This window comes from Microcaecilia unicolor, chromosome 4 (genome assembly GCF_901765095.1).
Source record: "Microcaecilia unicolor chromosome 4, aMicUni1.1, whole genome shotgun sequence".
In the NCBI taxonomy this organism is placed as follows: Eukaryota; Metazoa; Chordata; class Amphibia; order Gymnophiona; family Siphonopidae; genus Microcaecilia; species Microcaecilia unicolor.
Genome location: NC_044034.1, coordinates 315,189,755 through 315,212,090, shown reverse-complemented (window position 1 = coordinate 315,212,090; position 22,336 = coordinate 315,189,755). Strand labels below are relative to the sequence as shown.

Sequence of the window (22,336 nt, the reverse complement as noted above, 5' to 3'; positions counted from 1 at the left end):
GGTGGGGAGCTTGTGTAGATGGGCTCCACACTCAGGGAGCCTGGTCCTTTTAGGAAAAAGGTCTGCAGATCAACCTCCTGGAATTAAAAGCAATCTGGAACGCTCTAAAGGCTTTCAGAGATTGGCTGTCCAACCAAATCATTGGTTAGGGTGGTGGACTTTGGTCCTGAGGAACTGAGTTCGATTCCCACTTCAGGCACAGGCAGCTCCTTGTGACTCTGGGCAAGTCACTTAACCCTCCATTGCCCCATGTAAGCTGCATTGAGCCTGCCATGAGTGGGAGAGCACGGGGTACAAATGTAACAAAAAAAAAATAATTAATTCAGACAATCAGGTTACCTTGTATTACACCAACAAGCATGGGGGGTACCGGATCTTGCCCTCTGTGTCAGGAAGCCGTCCAGATGTGGCTTTGGGCTCGCTGTCACGGCATGTTTCTCCAAGCCACTTATCTGGCAGGCGTAAACAACGTCTGGCCGACAGGTTGAGCAGGATAATGCAACCTTATGAGTGATCACTGAACATGGGCATAGTCCGCAAGATCTTCCAAGCATGGGGCACCCCCTCGGTGGATCTTTTTGCCACTCAGATCAATCACAAGGTCCCTCAGTTCTGTTCCAGGCTTCAGGCCCATGACAGACTAGCATCAGATGCCTTTCTCCTACATTGGGGGACAGGCCTTCTGTATGCTTATCCTCCCATACCTCTAGTAGGGAAGACTTTGCTGAAACTCAAGCAAGACTGCGGAACCATGATCCTGATTGCACCCTTCTGGCTGCGTCAGATTTGGTTCCCTCTTCTTCTGGAGTTGTTCTCCGAAGAATCATGGAGATTGGAGTGTTTTCCAACCCTCAGAACGAGGTGTCGCTTCTTCATCCCAACCTCCAGTCTCTGGCTCTCACGGCCTGGATGTTGAGAGCTTAGAATTTTCCTCCTTGGGTTTTTGAGAAGGTGTCTCCCGAGTCTTGCTTCCAGAAGAGATTCCACGAAGAGGTGTTACTCTTTCAAATGAAGGTTTGCCGTCTAGTGTGACAGCAAGGTCCTAGATCTTCTTTCTTGTCCTACATAGACCTTGCTTGAATACCTTCTACACTTGTCAGAGTCTGGTCTCAAGACCAACTCCGTAAGAGTTCACCTTAGTGCGATTAGTGCTTTTCATCGCCGTGTAGAGGGTAAGCCTATCTCTGGACTGCCTTTAGTTGTTCGCTTCATGAGAGGTTTGCTTTTGTCAAAGCCCCCTGTCAAACCTCCACCAGTGTCATGTGATCTCAACGTCGTTCTCACTCAGCTGATGAAAGCTCCTTTTGAGCCACTGAATTCCTGCCATATGAAGTACTTTGACCTGGAAGGTCGTTTTCTTGGTGGCTACTTCAGCTTGTAGAGTCAGTGAGCTTCAGGCCTTGGTAGTGCATGCACCTTACATCAAGTTTCATCACAACAGAGTAGTCCTCCGCACGCACCCTAAGTTCCTGCCGAAGATGGTGTTGGAGTTCCATCTGCATACTTGAACTTCAACAGAGCATTGGCCTTTTATGTGGAGCGGATGAAGCCTTTTAGACAGTCCGCCCAGTTGTTTGTTTCTTTCGACTCCAACAGGAGGGGAGTGGCCATCGGAAAACGCACAATCTCCAATTGGCTAGCAGATTGCATTTCCTTCACTTATGCCCAAGCTGGGCTGACTCTGGAGGGCCATGTCACGGCTCACAGTGTTAGAGCCATGGCTCCGCCAGTGGCTCACTTAGCCTCCATTGAGGAGATTTGCAAGGCTGCAACGTGGTCATCAGTCCATACATTCACATCTCACTACTGCCTTCAGCAGTGACAGTTGGTTTGGGCAGTCAGTGCTGCAGAATCTGTTCGGGGTTTAGAATCCAACTCCACCCCCTTAGACCCATTTTTATTCTATTCCAGGCTGCACGCTTGTTAGTTCTTTATGTTTTCAGGTCAGTCTGTTATGTCCTCGCCATTGCGAGGCCCATTTGACCAATGTTCATTGTTTTGAGTGAGCCTGGATGCTAGGGATACCCCACTTGTGAGAACAAGCAGCCTGCTTGTCCTCGGAGAAAGCAAAGATATTGATCTGTAGCTGGTGTTCTCCGAGGACAGTAGGCTGATTGTTCTCACAATCCCGCCCACCTCCCCTTTGGTGTTGTTTTCTTATTTATTTGCTTTTTGATTTAACTGAGGAGGCACGCTCGCGATGGTCAGGAAGTCGTCCGCGCGTATGCTGTGCACGCCAGAAGTCTCTGTGAAAGTTTTATATTTTTGCTGGACAACTTTTGTTGCTTCCTGGGCCGACGCGGACGTCGACCCACTTGTGAGAACAATCAGCCTGCTGTCCTCGGAGAACACCAGCTGCAGGTCAGTAGCTTCACTTTACTGTACATCTGAGTGTCATTATACTCCTCCTCCTTCTCTTCTCCACCTCAAAGAATTATGCCTTAGCGCTAATATCTGAGGCAGCAGAGGAGACAGAAGTCACTGACCCCTTCTCAGTTTTTTGCTCCTCTTTAGAGAGCATTGCCATAGTCCAGTTGTCTGTGCCAGGCAACCTACTGGTAGGAGTCAGACTAATCCTGTTTCAATGGAGGTGGCCGCCCATAACCTCAGACTATTAGGTGCTACGAATTATCCAGGATGGTTATGCTCTGCATTAGGGGGGGGGGGTGGGGAAAGACCTCCCAACCAATCTACCAAGAGTTTAATTTCCCTCCAAAAGATAGTACTTTGAGAGGAGCTCTATACCCTCCAGCAGAATGCAATAGAACCAGTTCGTCCGCCAGAGACAGGTGAGGGTTGTATGTTTTAATACCAAAAAAGATGTTTTTTTTTTGGGGGGGGGGGGGGGGGGGGGTTGGGTGGGGAGGGAGTATTACCAATTCTAGATCTGCGAGACTTAAATTCCTACTCAAAAAAATTGTTTGCGTTGTTTCCTGGGATGACTTATTCCCGTTCCAATTCAAGTGGAGGAGTGGCCTAGTGGTTAGGGTGGTGGACTTTGGTCATGGGGAACTGAGGAACTGAGTTTGATTCCCACTTCAGGCACAGGCAGCTCCTTGTGACTCTGGGCAAGTCACTTAACCTTCCATTGCCCCATGTAAGCTGCATTGAGCCTGCCATGAGTGGGAAAGCGCGGGGTACAAATGTAACAAAAATAAATGACTGACTTTGCTCTCTAGATCTAAAGGAGGCATATATATTCTTCCGGCTCACAGTTAGGTTCCTGCACTTCTGCTGTGGGACTCTGCATTATCAGTACAAGGTCTTACCATTTAGCTTGGCTTCAGCTACTCGAGTCTTCACAAAATGCCTGATAGTGATTGCTGCAATGTTCCATAAGTGAAGTATACACATCTTCACCTACCTTGATGACTGGTTAATCAAGGCAGTCTCTTGAGAGGCAGGCCAGACTTCAATTCTGTCCACCATATGTCTCCTAGAACTCCTTCGGTTTGTGATAAATTACCCCAAATCACATCTTCTGCCATTCTCGACCTTACAGTTCATCAGGTCTCTTCTGGACATTATTCAGGATTGAGTCTTCTTCCCTCAACTGAGAGCAGTCAACATAATTCGTCTTTCTGCCCAGATACCCAGGTCTCCCCAAATATTTGTATGTCAGATGCTCTGCCTATTCCATGTAACACAATTGACTGTGATCCACTTCTGAATACCTCAATCAGTTCTCTCCTCTCAATGGTGTCAAGCTGTAGGGCTGCTCTCAGCCTGTATTCGAATTGCTCCAGAGCAACGTCACTCTCTACGGTGGTGGATGGTTTCCCAAAATCTCACTCGGGGTCTTCCGTTTCAGCCCCTTTCACATCACAAAGTCCTCACCATAAATGCCTCCTTGGTAGGTGGGGGAGGGGGACTGCTCTCGGGGTCTCAATACACAAGGTTCTTGGTTCCCACAGGATAAACACCATATCAATTTCCTGGAATTGCAAGCGATCTGGAACATCCTCTAAACTTTCTAAGACTGCATTACTACTACTACTATTTAGCATTTCTATAGCGCTACAAGGCATACGCAGCGCTGCACAAACATAGAAGAAAGACAGTCCCTGCTCAAAGAGCTTACAATCTAATAGACAAAAAATAAATAAAGTAAGCAAATCAAATCAATTAATGTGATCGGGAAGGAAGAGAGGAGGGTAGGTGGAGGCGAGTGGTTACAAGTGGTTACGAGTCAAAAGCAATGTTAAAGAGGTGGGCTTTCAGTCTAGATTTAAAGGTGGCCAAGGATGGGGCAAGACGTAGGGGCTCAGGAAGTTTATTCCAGGCGTAGGGTGCAGCGAGACAGAAGGCGCGAAGTCTGGAGTTGGCAGTAGTGGAGAAGGGAACAGATAAGAAGGATTTATCCATGGAGCGCATCCTTAATAAGATAATTCTCATTTGCATGGGCAACCAGGTTGCAATATATTGAACAAACGGAGGAACAGGTTCTTACCACCTGTAACAACAAGCGATCCAGATGTGGACTTAGGCAGCTTCTCGAAACTTTTCTGTAAGAGCTGTTTATCTAGCCAGCAAACAGAATACAAATTGAGTAGAGTTCTTCAACCTTACGAATGGTCCCTTTAGCATGCTTGTGGCTCATCGAATATTCTAACAGAAGGGGGAACCACAGTGATTGCTTCCCAGAACAACAAGCTGTCCTGCGTTTGTTCCAGAATCTGTGCTCCAAACCGTGTAGCCCCCAAATGCCTTCCTGCTCTATTGGGAAACAGATATTCTGTATGTCTTTCCTCCACTGCCTCTCATTGGGAAAAACTGTTCTCGAGTTACATTGAAACCAAGGGACCATAATCCTGATTGTTCCCTACTGGTCACATCAGTTCTGATTTCCTCTTCTCCTAGAGTTATCGTGCAAGGAACCATTAAGGTTAGATCATTTTCCATCCCTAATAACACAGAACAAGGGGTTCCTCCTCCATCCAGACCCTCATTCTCTAGCCCTGATGGCCTGGATTTGATGACATAGACTTACATTCCTTAAATTTTCCAAATGATGTCTCTAGGATACTCCTAGCCTCTAGGAAACCACCTACGTAGAAATGTTACCATTTCAAATGGAAGTTGAAAATAAAAAGTGTGGGAATGACCAGTACAATGAGCCAGGTTAGCAAATCAAGTCCTTTATTCATATATATGCCAGCATTTGCTTGAAGCCAGCACATAAAAGAGAATCAACAGGCTTCACTTGACAGTGAATAAAACATGGTGTATGTTTCAGCACATGCCACCTTCAGGAGTCCAAAGCTAGAATCAAAGTGAGATTGTGCTGAAGAAAAACAAACAATACTAGAGGCTATTTCTGAGCTCTCAGTAATACAGGCATCGAGGTTCGTGGTTACACTGAAGGTTTGCAGTTTCAAGTTGAGAAGATTTCCATCTGGTTTACAGCCAGAGCACTTGACCCTGCTAAGTTCTGTCTTTCTACACTTATGGAGTACCTCCTCCATATTTCTGATTCTGGCCTCAGAATTAACTGTCAGAGTACATTCATTCTAGGGTTGATAATAAGCCAGTTTCCAATCATCCCTTGATAGCTAGATTCATGAAAGGTTTATTTCATACCAGACCTCCTATCAAACCACCTCCGTTGGCATGGGATCTCAATGTCATCCTCGCAGCTCTCGTGAAACCTCCATTTGAACTGCTCAGTTCCTATTTTCTAAAGTTCCTCACATATAAAGTATTGTATTCTTATGGATAGAAATTCTACGTGTTGAAGGGAAGGAGTATACTGGTAGGGCTGTACTACCGTCCACAAGGACAGAACGAACAGACAGATGAAGAAATGTTTACAGAAATTAGGAAAGCTGGAAAATTGGGCAACAGTAAAATAATGGGTAACTTACCCCAATATTGACTGGATAAATGTTACATCAGGGAGCACTAGGGAGGTAAAATTCCTAGACATAATAAATAATTGCTTCTTGGAGCAGTTGGTCCAAGAACTGACAAGAGGGGGAGCTATTTTAGATCTAATCCTTAATGGAATGCAGGGCATAGTAAGAGAGGTAACGGTGTTCAGTCTGCTGGGAAACTGTGATCATAATATATCAAATTTGAACCGATACCTGGCATGAAATCTACTGTAGCAGCATTTTTTGAAAGGGCAACTATGATAAAATGAGGAAAAAAAAAGAAGCTAAAATGATCGGCTGCAAAGGTTACGACTTTAAGTCAGGTATGGACATTGTTTAAAAATACCAGAGTGGAAGCCCAGACCAGATGTATTCCATATATTAACAAAGGTGGAAAGAAGAGCAATGACATCCAGCATGGTTAAAAGGTGAAGTGAAAGAGGTTATTAGAGGCAAAAGAAGATCCTTTAAAGAATGGAAAAAGGATCCAAAATGAAGAAAATAAGATTGGCCACTGTTGGAGGCAGGATACTGGGCTAAATAGACCATTGGTCTGACCTAGTATGGCTACTTTTGTGTTCTTATTTTAATAACACACATTCCGTCTGCCAGGAGAGTAAGTGAACTACAAACCCTGGTGGCAGACCCACCTTATTCTAGGTTCTACCACGATAGAGTTGTTCTCCGAACTCGCCCCAAATTCCTCCCAAAAGTGGTATCTGAGTTCCTCCTCCATCAGACCATTGTACTTCCTTTCTTCTTCCCAAAGCCACACACTTACCTGGAGAAGCAGCTCTGCATACCTTAAACTGCAAGTGTGCTCTAGCATATTATCTGGAGCATACAAAACCTCCATTGAGGAAGTTCTCCCAGCTTTTTGTAACCTTCAACCATAACAGGTTAGGGATTCCCATTACCAAATGTACTGTCTCAACTTGGCTGACTGTATCTCCTACATGTATGCTCAGGCTGGGTTGACCCTTTATGGCCATGTCACTGCTCACAGTGTAAGAGCCATGGCGGCTTCAGTAGCCCATTTCCTCTCTGCCTCCATTGACGAAATTTGCAAGGCAGCAACATTGGTCTTCTATCCACATCTTCACTGCTTGCTACTGCCTGAAGCAGAATTCTGGGCGGGATAGCTGGTTTGGACAAGCAGTTCGTCAAAATCATTTTACTACTTGAATGCCAACTCCACCCTCTAGTCCTCCCCCCCCCCCCCTCCCTTTTCTCCGTAGTTGTCAAGATTGTAATTACTTTTGTGAGCCTGGCATCTAGTTAGTCCCACATGTGAGAATAGCCTGCTTGTTAATAGCTTGCTTGTCCTTTGAGAAAGTAAAGTTAGTTACCTGTAGCATATTTTCTCCAAGGACAGCAGGTATATATTCTCACATTCCTCTCGCCTCTCCTGGGAGTTGTCTTCTTAGCATTAACATTGTACTGCTCTCGAGTGTCAGGCACAAAGGCACCTGTGCCTGAGTGATGGGGGCACTGCCTTAAAGTTTTAAAATGACGGTGCACTGCAGCAAGTGTCTGCACTGGGCTCCATGCATGGATGTCACGTGTGAGAATATATGCCTGCTGTCCTCAGCGCCTGCTACAGGTAAGTAACTTTGCTATATTGCAGTACAGAGCAGATGTTCCTGTGAGCCCTTTTATTGTAAGAATAGTCCTTTACTGCTGCTTTTAACACAGTACTGTACAATTTAAATTGTCCTTCATGCAGGGATGCTTTATAGATCCATAGGGTAGACATAAGATTGAAGCCTTAATGATTAGTGCAACTTCTCAGAAGTTTCATATTTATGCTAATGTGGCTTTTATCTGGAGTCCAATATGAATACACCTTTTTTTTTCCAGTTACATAACAAATTGTAAAATAGATCATTGCACTGTAACAGAGCAAAATAATGATTAGCATCCACAAGAAGTAATAGTGAGGAGGAAGAGAAATCATTGATTCTTTACTGGTTAGAGGAACTATGTCACCAGCTAGGACTGGTTTACATATGGTTTACATTAACAAGAGAGGATGCTGAATAAACAAGAAAAAGTTTACATGAGCTACTGAAAACAAAAGCAATTTTGAAATAGAGAGAGCGGGAGGGAGCTAGTAGAGATCCAAGAACTTTGGAATGAGTGGTGAGACAAGCAGAGGAATTCAGGTTCAATGGTAAGTTTTTTTTGAGAGCGAGAAGACCCACGGTAGATTCATCTCATTCCCCTGTTCTCCCAGATGAGCTCTGAGGTTACTGCAAACAAATCATAGTAAAAGGAAGGAAGTGGACCCCCTTCCACTTCACTTGCATTCGTAAAATGGGTTTGTGTGTTTCCAGGAAAATAATCAACAAAACAGTTTCCTTACATCTTCATTTCATAATTAAACTGCCTGGGCTTGCTGCCCGAGCTATGAAACCTAGGAACTCCTCCCATCATCACAGCTGTTTGTGTCTGCAAGCAAATTATCTTGTGGGAATTCAGTAGCCTGCTGTTATATTGTAGATTCAGACAGAATAGTGCATGCACTTCAGTCAATTTAAATTCTGTATGCTGCTATTTTTATGTTTTGAGAGAGCACACACAGACCAATTTAATCATAGAAAATTTTCCTGTCCCCTTTTTTTGGGAGGGGGGAGGGGAAGGTCTAGTAGTTCCTCATTGTAGTCTAGTCAGAAAAGCAGGGTTTTGATTTACAACTGTCTGGGGATTTTTCCACTATTTTAATAGACTTTCCCTCCCATTGGTCTCAGTCTGGGGACTTCATTGATGGTCTTGAAGCCAGCAGCTATTCAGCAGGGCTCCTTCTCAAGTCCTGTATGGTGGCCTCCAAATTGGGCAACTAGGGAGCTAGCAATGATCATGATTTTCTTTCCTCTGGGGGCTGTGAATGTTGCCTCCCTAACATCCTCGGCAGTCCTGGGGAGTGGAAGACCTGAACTGGGATCTTTTTTCATAGACAGTAAATAGTATTGCCACTGAGCCTCCCTGCCTCTGATTTTAACATCTCATATAAGCATCTGCATAGACTATTGCACGTGAACATAATTTGTGTCTGGGGGAGGGGGTTGACAATTTATCTGTAAGTTAGCTTGTGCTTTCCTTAATCTGTTTTCCCACCCCATTGTGGCACTGTTGTTGCAGTCTCATGTCTACCATAGTTATGGCTTTTGCACAGAGGTCCCTTTTTCCCCCAAATTTTGCTGGCTTGGGTGGATGTCCTTTTCAAAACCTATATGCTAGATACAAACAGACGTATAGTTGGGACCCATACTGAGCTTTAGCTTCCACTCCAAGCTTGGTCTTTCTACTCACAGGGTGTATTGAAGCCTCTTTTAGGGCTAGCAGCCTTTGTAACTTCTCCCCTGTCTTTTTTTTCTTCTTCCCCCCCCCCCCCCCCCCCCCCTTTGTAACCACAGATCATTATAGCAATTCTTGTCTCCTGGCTGCTCTGCTTCATCTTCACTGTGACAGATGTCTTCCCTCCTGACAGCACCAAGTATGGTTTCTATGCTCGCACAGATGCCAGGCAGGGGGTTCTCTCGGTAGCACCCTGGTTCAAGGTTCCTTACCCATGTAAGTACCATACACCTTTTCTTTTTGTCTCCTTTTCCCAGCCCCAAAATGAACTTGTGGGAAAAAAAAATCTGAAACATTCTAGATAACTGAAATATCAACAATCTTTCTCTCTTCTTTATATTTAGCTCATAAGCAAAATCTCGATGCTGAGTGGAATGTCCTTATGTACATAAGTGTGTGACCATATTTCTTGTTTAATGCCTGGTAAGCCTGAGGAAACTAGCTTTTCTACCAGGGCCAGTGCCCAGTATGAAAGCTCCTTCAGTTGACATCTCATTCTCCGAGGACAAGCAGGCTGCTTGTTCTCACTGATGGGTGACGTCCACGGCAGCCCCTCCAATCGGAACACTTTACTAGCAAAGGCCTTTGCTAGTCCTCGCGCGCTCATGCGCACTGCGCATGCGCGGCCGTCTTCCCGCCCGAACCGGCTCGTGTTCGTCAGTCTTCTTTTGTCCGCGCTCGGTACGGTCGTGTTTTCGCCGTGTCGTGCCCCGCAAAGTCGACCTCGCGCATTCTTCATGTTGTTTTCAAAGAAAAAAAAAAAAAAAAAAACATTCTGTGTGTGGAAAGAGACTCTTCAGTCTTTTTTCCCCCCGCTATTTCCAGCTTTTTCGCCCCGGTAAGTTTTCTTTCATCGTCGGGGTAGGCCGCTTTTAGGCCTCGGGTCAAAGTTTTCTTCCCCTTGTTTTTCGGGTGCCTTTTCCGCCATTTCGACTTTTGATCTCGCCGGCGTGATTTTTCCGCCCATGACATCGAAGTCTCCCAGCGGCTTCAAGAAGTGCACCCAGTGCGCCCGGGTCATCTCGCTCACTGACAGGCACGCGTCGTGTCTTCAGTGCTTGGGGGCTGGGCACCGCCCGCAGGCCTGTAGTCTGTGTTCCCTTTTGCAAAAGCGGACTCAGGTAGCGAGATTGGCCCAGTGGAACGTTTTGTTCTCGGGCTCTTCGTCGGCATCGGCACCGGGGGTATCGAGTGCATCGACGTCTTCAGCGTCCAGACCTTCATCCTCGGCCGCCAGTGCATCGAGTGCATCGAGGCATCGGCGCTGAGACATCGGACAGCTGCATCGACGTCGGTGGTACCGGGACCTCGTCGGCTGATGTCGTCGGACGGTGGTGCTTCGTCTGGAGTGCAGGTGAGGGCTGTCCATTCCCCTGCTGGTGGCGGTGAGCCTTCGGGTGGGTCTCCCCCTACCCTGAGGGCTCCTTCGGTACAGCTCCCCCCCGAGACCGACCTCCTTCGGCCTCGGCCCCGAGGAAGTGACGGTTGGATTCTACGTCCTCCTCGTCGGTGCCGGGAAGCTCCAGTGACATGCTTCGTTCCAAGAAGTCGAAGAAGCATCGTCATCGGTCTCCTTCCCGTGTCGGCACCGAGAGCTCTGGGTCGCCGAGGGAGTCGGCACCCAGTAGGCATCGACACCGAGAGGACCGCTCACCCTCTGTCCAGGAGGTGTCGATGCGCTCCGCTCTGGACAGCCCGGAACAGCCTCCACGCCCGGAACAGGTTCTGACGTCGACGCCTGCATCGACATCCATGCCTTTCTCTGCAGCCGCTCTGAACGAGAGCCTCCGGGCCGTTCTCCCAGAGATTCTGGGAGAGCTGTTGCGCCCTACCCCTCCGGTACCGGCGGTGCTTGCGCCACCGGTACCGTCGAGCGTGGCGCCGGCTGGTCCATCGCCCGAGGTGAGGTCTCCAGCGTCGGTGCCGCGTGCGGTACCGGCTGCCGTCGCCTCCCAGGAAGGCTCCCCGACTACGTCGGCGGAGGGAGCTTCGCCGATGCGGGCGAGGGAGTCTACCTCTCGACGCCCCCATCGTGGACGTGGCTCCACGGAGTCGAATCGGGCGAGGTTGCAGACACAGGTCCGTGAACTTGTGTCTGACACCGAGGGTGAGGCCTCGTGGGAAGAGGAAGAAGACCCCAGATATTTCTCTGACGAGGAGTCTGAAGGTCTTCCTTCCGATCCCACTCCCTCTCCTGAGAGACAGCTTTCTCCTCCCGAGAGTCTGTCTTTTGCTTCCTTTGTCCGGGAGATGTCTACGGCCATCCCCTTCCCGGTGGTTGTGGAGGACGAGCCCAGGGCTGAAATGTTTGAGCTCCTGGACTATCCTTCTCCACCTAAGGAAGCGACCACTGTACCCATGCACCATGTCCTAAAAAAGACATTGCTGGCGAACTGGACCAAGCCTCTAACTAATCCCCACATTCCCAAGAAGATCGAGTCCCAGTACCGGATCCATGGGGACCCAGAGCTGATGCGCACTCAGTTGCCTCATGACTCTGGAGTTGTGGATTTGGCCCTAAAGAAGACTGAGTTCTAGGGAGCATGCTTCGGCGCCCCCGGGCAAGGAATCTAGAACCTTAGACTCCTTTGGGAGGAAGGCCTACCATTCTTCTATGCTCGTGGCCAAAATTCAGTCCTACCAGCTCTACACGAGCATACACATGCGGAACAATGTGCGGCAGTTGGCGGGCTTGGTGGATGCGCTCCCCCCTGAGCAAGCCAAGCCTTTTCAGGAGGTGGTCAGGCAGCTGAAGGCGTGCAGAAAATTCCTGGCCAGAGGGGTGTATGACACCTTTGATGTTGCGTCCAGGGCCGCTGCTCAAGGTGTGGTGATGCGCACACTCTCATGGCTGCGTGCCTCCGACCTGGAGAATAGAATCCAGCAGCGGATTGCGGACTCGCCTTGCCGTGCGGATAATATTTTTGGAGAGAAAGTCGAACAGGTGGTAGAGCAGCTCCACCAGCGGGACACCGCATTCGACAAGTTCTCCCACCGGCAGCCTTCAGCATCTGCCTCTACAGGTAGAAGATTTTTCGGGGGAAGGAAGACTGTTCCCTACTCTTCTGGCAAGCGTAGGTACAATCCTCCTTCTCGACAGCCTGCGGCCCAGGCTAAGCCCCAGCGCGCTCGCTCTCGTCAGCAGCGTGCGCCTCAGCAAGGCCCCTCGGCTCCCCAGCAAAAGCAAGGGACGAGCTTTTGACTGGCTCCAGCAGAGCACACCCGACATCCAAGTGTCAGTGCCGGGCAACCTGCCAGTCGGAGGGAGGTTGAAAGCTTTTCACCAAAGGTGGCCTCTCATAATCTCCGATCAGTGGGTTCTCCAAATAGTCCGGCAAGGATACACCCTCAATTTGGCCTCAAAACCTCCAAATTGTCCACCGGGAGCTCAGTCTTACAGCTTCCAGCACAAGCAGGTACTTGCAGAGGAACTCTCCGCCCTTCTCAGCGCCAATGCGGTCGAGCCCGTGCCATCAGGGCAAGAAGGGCTGGGATTCTATTCCAGGTACTTCCTTGTGGAAAAGAAAACAGGGGGGATGCGTCCCATCCTAGACCTAAGGGCCCTCAACAAATATCTGGTCAAAGAAAAGTTCAGGATGCTTTCCCTGGGCACCCTTCTTCCCATGATTCAGGAAAACGATTGGCTATGCTCTCTGGACTTAAAGGATGCCTACACACACATCCCGATACTGCCAGCTCACAGGCAGTATCTGCGATTTCAGCTGGGCACACGTCACTTCCAGTACTGTGTGCTACCCTTTGGGCTCGCCTCTGCACCCAGGGTGTTCACAAAGTGCTTGGCTGTAGTAGCAGCGGCACTTCGCAGGCTGGGGGTGCACGTGTTCCCATATCTCGACGATTGGCTGGTGAAGAACACATCCGAGGCAGGAGCCCTGCAGTCCATGCAGATGACTATTCGCCTCCTGGAGCTACTGGGGTTTGTGATAAATTATCCAAAGTCCCATCTTCTCCCAGTGCAGAAACTCAAATTCATAGGAGCTCTGCTGGATTCTCGGACGGCTCGCGCCTATCTCCCAGAGGCGAGAGCCAACAACTTGTTGTCCCTCGTCTTGCGGGTGCGAGCGTCACAGCAGATCACAGCTCGGCAGATGTTGAGATTGCTGGGCCACATGGCCTCCACAGTCCATGTGACTCCCATGGCCCGCCTTCACATGAGATCTGCTCAATGGACCCTAGCTTCCCAGTGGTTTCAGGCTGCTGGGGATCTAGAAGACGTGATCCACCTGTCCACGAGTTTTCTCAAATCCCTGTATTGGTGGACGATTTGGTCCAATTTGACTCTGGGACGTCCTTTCCAAATTCCTCAGCCACAAAAAGTGCTGACCACGGATGCGTCTCTCCTGGGATGGGGAGCTCATGTCGATGGGCTTCACACCCAAGGAAGCTGGTCCCTCCAGGAACGCGATCTGCAGATCAATCTTCTGGAGTTGCGAGCGATCTGGAATGCTCTGAAGGCTTTCAGAGATCGGCTGTCCCACCAAATTATCCAATTTCAGACAGACAACCAGGTTGCCATGTACTATGTCAACAAGCAGGGGGGCACCGGATCTCGCCCCCTGTGTCAGGAAGCCGTCAGCATGTGGCTCTGGGCTCGCCGTCACGGCATGGTGCTCCAAGCCACATATCTGGCAGGCGTAAACAACAGTCTGGCCGACAGGTTGAGCAGGATTATGCAACCTCACGAGTGGTCGCTCAATTCCCGTGTAGTGCGACAGATCTTCCAGGTGTGGGGCATCCCCTTGGTAGACCTCTTCGCATCTCGAGCCAACCACAAAGTCTTTCAGTTCTGTTCCAGGCTTCAGGCCCACGGCAGACTGGCATCGGATGCCTTCCTCCTGGACTGGGGGGAGGGTCTGCTGTATGCTTATCCTCCCATACCTCTGGTGGGGAAGACTTTGTTGAAACTCAAGCAAGACCGAGGCACCATGATTCTGATTGCTCCTTTTTGGCCGCGTCAAATCTGGTTCCCTCTTCTTCTGGAGTTGTCCTCCGAAGAACCGTGGAGATTGGAGTGTTTTCCGACCCTCATCACGCAGGACGAAGGGGTGCTTCTGCATCCCAACCTCCAGTCTCTGGCTCTCACGGCCTGGATGTTGAGAGCGTAGACTTTGCCTCTTTGGGTCTGTCAGAGGGTGTCTCCCGCATCTTGCTTGCTTCCAGGAAAGATTCCACTAAGAGGAGTTACTTCTTTCTATGGAGGAGGTTTGCCGTCTGGTGTGACAGCAAGGCCCTAGATCCTCGCTTTTGTCCTACACAGACCCTGCTTGAATACCTTCTGCATTTGTCTGAGTCTGGTCTCAAGACCAACTCTGTAAGGGTTCACCTTAGTGCAATCAGTGCATACCATTACCGTGTGGAAGGTAAGCCGATCTCAGGACAGCCTTTAGTTGTTCGCTTCATGAGAGGTTTGCTTTTGTCAAAGCCCCCTGTCAAGCCTCCTACAGTGTCATGGGATCTCAATGTCATTCTCACCCAGCTGATGAAACCTCCTTTTGAGCCACTGAATTCCTGCCATCTGAAGTACTTGACCTGGAAGGTCATTTTCTTGGTGGCAGTTACTTCAGCTCGTAGAGTCAGTGAGCTTCAGGCCCTGGTAGCCCAGGCCCCTTACACCCAATTTCATCATAACAGAGTAGTCCTCCGCACTCACCCTAAGTTTTTGCCAAAGGTTGTGTCGGAGTTCCATCTGAACCAGTCAATTGTCTTGCCAACATTCTTTCCCCGTCCTCATTCCTGCCCTGCTGAACGTCAGCTGCACACATTGGACTGCAAGAGAGCATTGGCCTTCTACCTGGAGCGGACACAGCCCAACAGACAGTCCGCCCAATTGTTTGTTTCTTTTGATCCCAATAGGAGGGGAGTGGCTGTGGGGAAACGCACCATATCCAGTTGGCTAGCAGATTGCATTTCCTTCACTTACGCCCAGGCTGGGCTGGCTCTTGAGGGTCATGTCACGGCTCATAATGTTAGAGCCATGGCAGCGTCGGTAGCCCACTTGAAGTCAGCCTCTATTGAAGAAATTTGCAAAGCTGCGACATGGTCATCTGTCCACACATTCACATCTCATTACTGCCTGCAGCAGGATACCCGACGCGACAGTCGGTTCGGGCAGTCAGTTCTTCAGAACCTGTTTGGGCTTTAGGATCCAACTCCACCCCCCGAGGGCCCTGTTTGTTCTGTTCCAGGCTGCACTCTCAGTTAGTTGGTAAATTTTTTTAGGTCAATCTCAGTTATGTCCTCGCCGTTGCGAGGCCCAATTGACCATGGTTGTTGTTTTGAGTGAGCCTGGGGGCTAGGGATACCCCATCAGTGAGAACAAGCAGCCTGCTTGTCCTCGGAGAAAGCGAATGCTACATACCTGTAGAAGGTATTCTCCAAGGACAGCAGGCTGATTGTTCTCACAAACCCGCCCGCCTCCCCTTTGGAGTTGTGTCTTCCCTTGCTTTGTTTTGCTACTTATGGGACTGACGAACACGAGCCGGTTCGGGCGGGAAGACGGCCGCGCATGCGCGGTGCGCATGAGCGCGCGAGGACTAGCAAAGGCCTTTGCTAGTAAAGTGTTCCGATTGGAGGGGCTGCCGTGGACGTCACCCATCAGTGAGAACAATCAGCCTGTTGTCCTCGGAGAATACCTTCTACAGGTATGTAGCATTCGCTTTAACTTTCTAACATGATCTGTCAACCCCCCCCCCCCCCCCCCGCCCCTTCACATGACAGAGCAGACAGAGTCACAAGAGCAGCAGTGCATCTATCTCCACTTTTCCCAACCCAGCTTGCTCTTTCACATCCTCCATTCCTCCAGCTGCTCTGCATGCCATCTACTCTTGACTCCTTTTGGACCCTTCCTCTTGCACCCCATATTGTTTGACCTCTTTGAATATCTGGTTGTGGCCAGTGAAAAGAGCCCATGACTTGGGCAATGAAGCTCTATTCCATCAACTTCAGGTGGGTTTGTGGGGTCCTGAAGAAGCAAGCTGTAAATGCAGAGCACAGGTTTAGTTCTGCAGAAGTGACAACATGATTTGGCTGCATTTGCAGTACTGGAATGAAGTTGTGCAGTGGAGCAATTTCTGTCCCCCTTCACTCTGCCACTGTTAACTCTTGTTAGTCAGGATCAGAGGGGAAGTGCAAGCTGGAGTTCTGTCTATTGTAGCTCGACAGGCTTCATCCCAGATGGACCCCCCCAGCTCTGCAAGACTTAGTTGCCTTTCTAATGTGTGTGGTGATGTTTGTTTCTGCCTGCTAGTTACCACTTGTGATGTTTGTCATAGACAGATGGCAAACCAAACATTAAGGAATACAAAATGTGCAGGAGGATTTAAGAACATAAGAAATGTTGTTAGGTCAGACCAAAGGTCCACCAAACTCAGTATCCAGCCTCTGACAGTGGCTACACCAGGTCACTAGTACATACCCTGCAGATTCCAAAGAATGGATCCATTTCTTGCAGTTCCCTCCCAGGGATGCGTGGTAGCTTTCTGAGGCCGCCTTGACTGCTAATTTATGGAATTCACTAGGAATCTGTCCAAACCCCTTTTAAATCCAGCTGTGATAGCTGTCTTGACCACATCCTCTGACAACAAATTCCACCGTTTGTTTCTTGAGTGAAAACCTACTTCTCCAATTAGTTTTTAAATCTGCTACATGTTAGTTTCATGGAGTGTCCCCTAAGCCTGGTACAGTCTGAAGGCACAAATAAACATTACCTGTTTACTTATTCTGCCCTGCTCATTATTTTATAAACATCTATACTAACCTCTCTGTCATCTGTTCTCCAAGCTGATGCACCCTTATCTGTTTAACCTTTTTTTCAGAGGGGAGATTTTCCTTTCCCTTTTTTATTTTTTTCTGTCCCCCCCCCCCCCCCCCCCAGTTCCACTATGGGATGGGGTGAACAGAACTCTACACTGTATTCCAGATGTGATTGCACCTTGGATCTGTACAGAGACATTATAATTTATTTTATTCATCTATTTCTTAGATGTTAATTCTATTTGCTCTTTACGTTCCACTGAGTGAAGAATTTACTCATTGGCTGTTGCTGTCCACAGTGAATCTAAGATCCTTTTCACCAGTGGTGACTTCTAATACCGAACCTAGCATTTTATAAGTATAGTTAGGATTATTTTTCCCTATGTGCATCTCTTTTCCCTTGTCCACATTTAAATTGCCTCTGCGTTTTGATGTCCACTTCTCCAGTCTGGCAGGGTTCATTTGCAGTTCCTCAGTCTGCCTTTTTTTTTTTAACAACTTTGAATAACTTTCTCACCTATAAATTTGATTAATTCCCTTTTTCTTATATATACAGAATACATTGAGAGGCAGCACTAGAAATCAAAATAATAAACACCTCTTTAATACAAGGTATTACATTTGAGAAACGCAGAGAATGATTGCATTTGAAGGCTGTAGGGCCTATCCAGTTTGCCCTTTCATACCAATTACTAAGCTCTGTGGTCTTTCCTTTCCCCCAGAGGGCTTCTGTGCTTGTCTCATGCTTTTTTCAGTTTAGATAGTCATCATCTCTATCAGCTCCACTTGGAGACTATTTCAAGCATCCGTCACCATTTCTGTAAATAAGTATTTTCTTTGGTTATTCCTGAGTCTAACCTCTTTTTACTTTTATCCAATGACCCCTCCTTCCTTAGCTTCCTTTCTATTGAAAGAGTCCCACCTCCTGTGAATTTATTTGGAGGTATTCAGTGTCTATAATCTCTACTCTCACCTGCCACCTGTTTTCCTTTCCAGAGTATATATATTTAGATCTTTTTAAGTCTGTCCCTATCTGCTTTATGATGAAGACCATGGACCATTTTAGTAGTTGCACTCTGTACTAAAACTATCCGGTTTATGTCTTTATATAAACTCCGTTTTCCAGAATTGCACACATCTCAAAATGAGGCATCACCAGAGACTAAGGCGCACTGTCACTACCTCATAGTTGCTTGCCATTCCTTTCCTGTGCACCTAAGCATCCTGGCTTTTGTTGTCATCTTTTCTACCTGTTTGATCGCCTTAAGATCATTGGATTTGACTTCCAGATCCTGTCCTCCTTTCATGCACTTGAACCCTTATATTGTACTATATTGCAGCACAAATACATTACCCTACATTTTTTAATATTAAATCTTGACTGCCAAATTCTAGACCATACCTCAAGCTCCTCTAGATCACTCCTTAGGTTTTTCACACCTGCTACTGTCTACCCTGTTGCATATTTTTGTGTCTTCCATAGAGAGACCAATTTTTCCTCACACCCTTCTGCAATATTGCTTACAGAAATGTTGAAAAGAACCAGATCAAAGATCAATTCTTGGCAGTACACCTTTCTTTAATTCTTCTTTTCTGAGAGTGAATGTTATTTACTGTTACTTTTTTGCAGTGCTTTTTTTTGAAGAAAAAAAAGTGCTGGTACTCATTATGGGTGGGGTCACCACATATGGCTCCACCCCTATTATAGCTACACCCACACTAATCCTTATACCAGCCATGGCGCATATAAACAGACATCATTGAAAATATTATACTAGTATAGGAGAAAAAAATAACGTGATTTTTTTTCATTATAAATAATTTCTGTAATCTTACAGCTCCAGTATACCCAGTACAAAATAAGAGCAGATGTAAATTCTCAAACACAAATGAAAATAAAATGATTTTTTTCTACCTTTGTTGTCTGGTGACTTTGTTTTTCTATCCATATTGGTCCCATTCTCTGATTCTGCTGCTCTCTATCTGTTCTCTTAACTCCGTTTCCAGGGCTTGCTTTCCATTTATTTCTTTACTTTCCTCCTTTCTTCTTCATTTCTTGCCCTACATCCATAAGTAAAAGCTGTGTCTTCCTCCGTGGAATTGACTGGAGGAGGTATAACGTGGATCCAGCTTTTGCCTATTTTCTCCATTCATGTGCAGTTTTTCTTCTCTCTTCCCTTTCTCTCATCTACATCCATGTGCATCTTCTTTTTTTTTTTTTCTTTCCTCCCCTCCATCCATGTCCAGCACTTCTCCTCTCTCCTCCCCTGCTCTCCCCTCCCCTCCATGTCCAGCAGGTCTCCTCTCCCCTGCCCTCCCCTCCATGTCCAGCGATTCGTTGAAACCCCAGCCCCTCCCGCCCTCTCCAACTTTCCATTCGTGCACCCGTTCTCCCTGCCTTGAAATCTTTAGTTTACCCGAAGTCGCGGCGATGCAGCAGTAAAAGCAGCAGGCAGGCAGTCACTGGCAGGCAGGCTTGCCTCCTCGTCGCTTCCCTTCCTTCTCAGTGCATCCCGCCCTCGCGGAAAGGAAATTACATCAGAGGAAGGCGGGATGCGCTGAGAGGGAAGGGAAGCGACGAGGAGGCGAGCCTGCCTGCCTGCCGCCTTTACTGCCGGTTCGCTGCGACCGGGTAAATTAAAGATTTCAAAGCAGGGTGCACGAACGGAAGGGAGCGGGCAGATGAGCTGGGCCTAACGAAAAAAAGCACTGCTTTTTTGTTACCTCCCATTCAATCAGTTCCTAATCCAGTGACTAACTTCAGGGCCCAAACCAGGAACAGCAGAACGGTGTCAAAAGCCAAGGCGCTCTCACCCTTTAAGAACACCATATCTAGCACTCTTTCCTCATGAATATTTTAGTCATCCAAGAGATTTATCAAATTGTTTGGCAAAGCCTACCTTTAGTAAAACCATGCTGCCTCAGATCATTGGATTCCAGGAACTGCACTATCCTCTGTTTTAGCAGCATTTCATTAATTTACTTATCTGGATGTAGTTCCCAGCCTCCTTCTTACTTTTGCTTTTGTGGAGAGGGCATCACATTTTCTTGTATCTAGCCCTCTAGATTCCAAAGGAACAGGAAAGGGTCCTTTATGGCAGTCCAAAGAAGAAACCAGACAAGTAGAGGAAAAACCAAGAGCTTCCAATGTGGAATGTGGTAAAAAAAAATACTTTATTAGGCACCCAAAGGGACCCGATGTGGGCTGTGTTTCAGTGGCAAAGCCTGTCTGCCTCAGGGGTCAAATGCAGACATACTATAACAAAGACAAAATACACATCAAAATAAACAGTTATAAGATATATATGTTAAAATGAACTGTATATAGTAAGATGATAGCTTTTATAGCAAAAATATAAAAGGAAAAGGAAAAGCTGAAGAAGCAAGTATATTAAAAAAAAATGACTGCACTTCAACAAGGAACAATAAAAATAGAGAATAAATATACATACAATGCTGAATTATGAATGTAGAAAAGAAGCATCATGATAGAAAAAGCATCACAATAAAGAATAGAATCACAATAAGAAGCAGCATAATTAAAAAGCATCATTAAAAAAGGAGGAGCATCATAATAAAAACAGCATTAGGATAGATCACGTGACGCCATGACCAGGAGCGGTTGCTGAAATCTCTGCTCTGGCCGGCTTACCCACTAAACCCTCAAAATCAAGGAAACTGCCCTAGTAAAGAACTGCTAAACACATCACCCCATAACAAGAAGGAAAGGTAATCAAATCGGCGCTACTCACAGTGGAATTCCATAGCGGCGAAAAGCGTTCGCCGAGAAAAAGAAAAGACGCAAGCCGGCGAGGAAAAAATGGCGGCTCCGGCGAGCCCGGCCGCGACTGCCATGAGCTCCGTGTGGGCAGCGGAGGTGACGGCCGCCATGGAGCCTTTGTTGGATCGGCGCTTGGGACCCATTGACAGTAAAATAACGCTAGTTCAAGAAAACTTGGGACAGCTCACTAAAGAACTGGCGGAGTATCAGCAGCGTCATGGAGCCCTCGAAGACAAAGTGCACAAAATGGAAGAGGAAAATATTAAGCTTAAAACCATGGTGGAAGGCTATGAAGAAAAGCTTGAAGACCTCGAGAATCGATCGCGGAGGAATAATTTAAGATTTGTAGGTCTGCCTGAGGCCTTAGAAACTGCAAACCTGTGAGTATTCTTGGAAAAATGGCTGCCAGAACTACAACTCCCAGAAGACCTAGGAGTCCAGGTAGAGAGAGCACATCGTGTGGGGCCCAAGCACGCGGAAGCCGCACGCCCACGAGTGGTGATCTGCCGCATCTTAAATTTTGCGCACAAAGAGGCAATACTGCAGGCTTTGAGGAAGGATCAGGAGCTGCAATATGGGAACAAAAAGATCTTATGTTTCCAGGACTACTCTGCAGCGGTGGCGATGCAGAGAAGGAAGTTCTCTCCTATCTGCACAAAACCTTTTGAAATGAAAATTCGATTTGCACTGCAACATCCAGCTAAATTAAGAGTCACCTACCAGGCGGCCACGCAGGTTTATACTACGATCGAACAAGCACAAGCTTTTTTGAACTCCGTGGAACACCGCTGATTGAGAGGACAAGCGGAGGATCAACAGATATTTCATGGAAGATGGGATCGAAGAAAGCATAGCTACAACAACTGGATTACAAAATGTTAATTAAAATTGGAAGATGTTAATGCCCAATTTGATGGCCTGAATTTGGTGGACCGGCAAGATTTGATCACGGGAGGAAGCCTAGGAGAATTTATTGGGCAACTAGGAATCCCTGGGGCGTGTGCTGTAAAATGGATTTGGTCGAGGACTGGGATCACTGAGCAGAATACCAAAGAGAACCGAGACATAACCTTTATACCAAAGAATTGTGTTGATTTAGCCAAAGCGGCCTGGATTAATATCAGAGTGATACTGCCGAAGACCACCCCAGGGACGTTCTCGTAGAGGGCCGTGGAAGATCCTCCTTACAGACCAGAGAGAGAGCCTGAGAACTCTGGAATAAGGTTTTGTGAAGTTTGTTTAATGCTGTTTTTTGGACTAACTGGATAAGTTACACAACCATAAGTTAGAGACATACTGAAGAGGGGAAAGATGAGGAAGAGCAATTTGTGTTAGTTGGTTTACGAGAGGGAGGGGGGTAGGAGTTGTTATACGTGATGGTCTCATTTAGAGACTTGGGTTCTGTAGAAGGGAGGTTGGGGTTTCAGGGGGTAGAAGGGCTTAATAAGGGGGAAGAGGGGGGGTTGGGGGAGGGGGGAACGAGACCTGGGGGATACGGCTAGTGGGGTTCGGGCATGAACTAAAATGGCTTAGGACGGTGTATGAAGAGGGA

General features: G+C 47.5%; 1 protein-coding gene across 4 annotated transcripts in view; it reads left to right on the top strand.

Annotated features, from left to right (window-relative positions):
• The window catches only part of SLC23A2 (solute carrier family 23 member 2), a 326,193-nt gene that overhangs the window by 237,066 nt on the left and 66,791 nt on the right, over window positions 1-22,336 (top strand). For all 4 annotated transcript variants that reach the window (XM_030201843.1, XM_030201844.1, XM_030201845.1 and 1 more), the window contains one exon: window positions 9,290-9,446. In XM_030201843.1, the coding sequence (XP_030057703.1) occupies window positions 9,290-9,446 (157 nt within the window). The remainder of the gene's footprint in view (window positions 1-9,289; window positions 9,447-22,336) is intronic.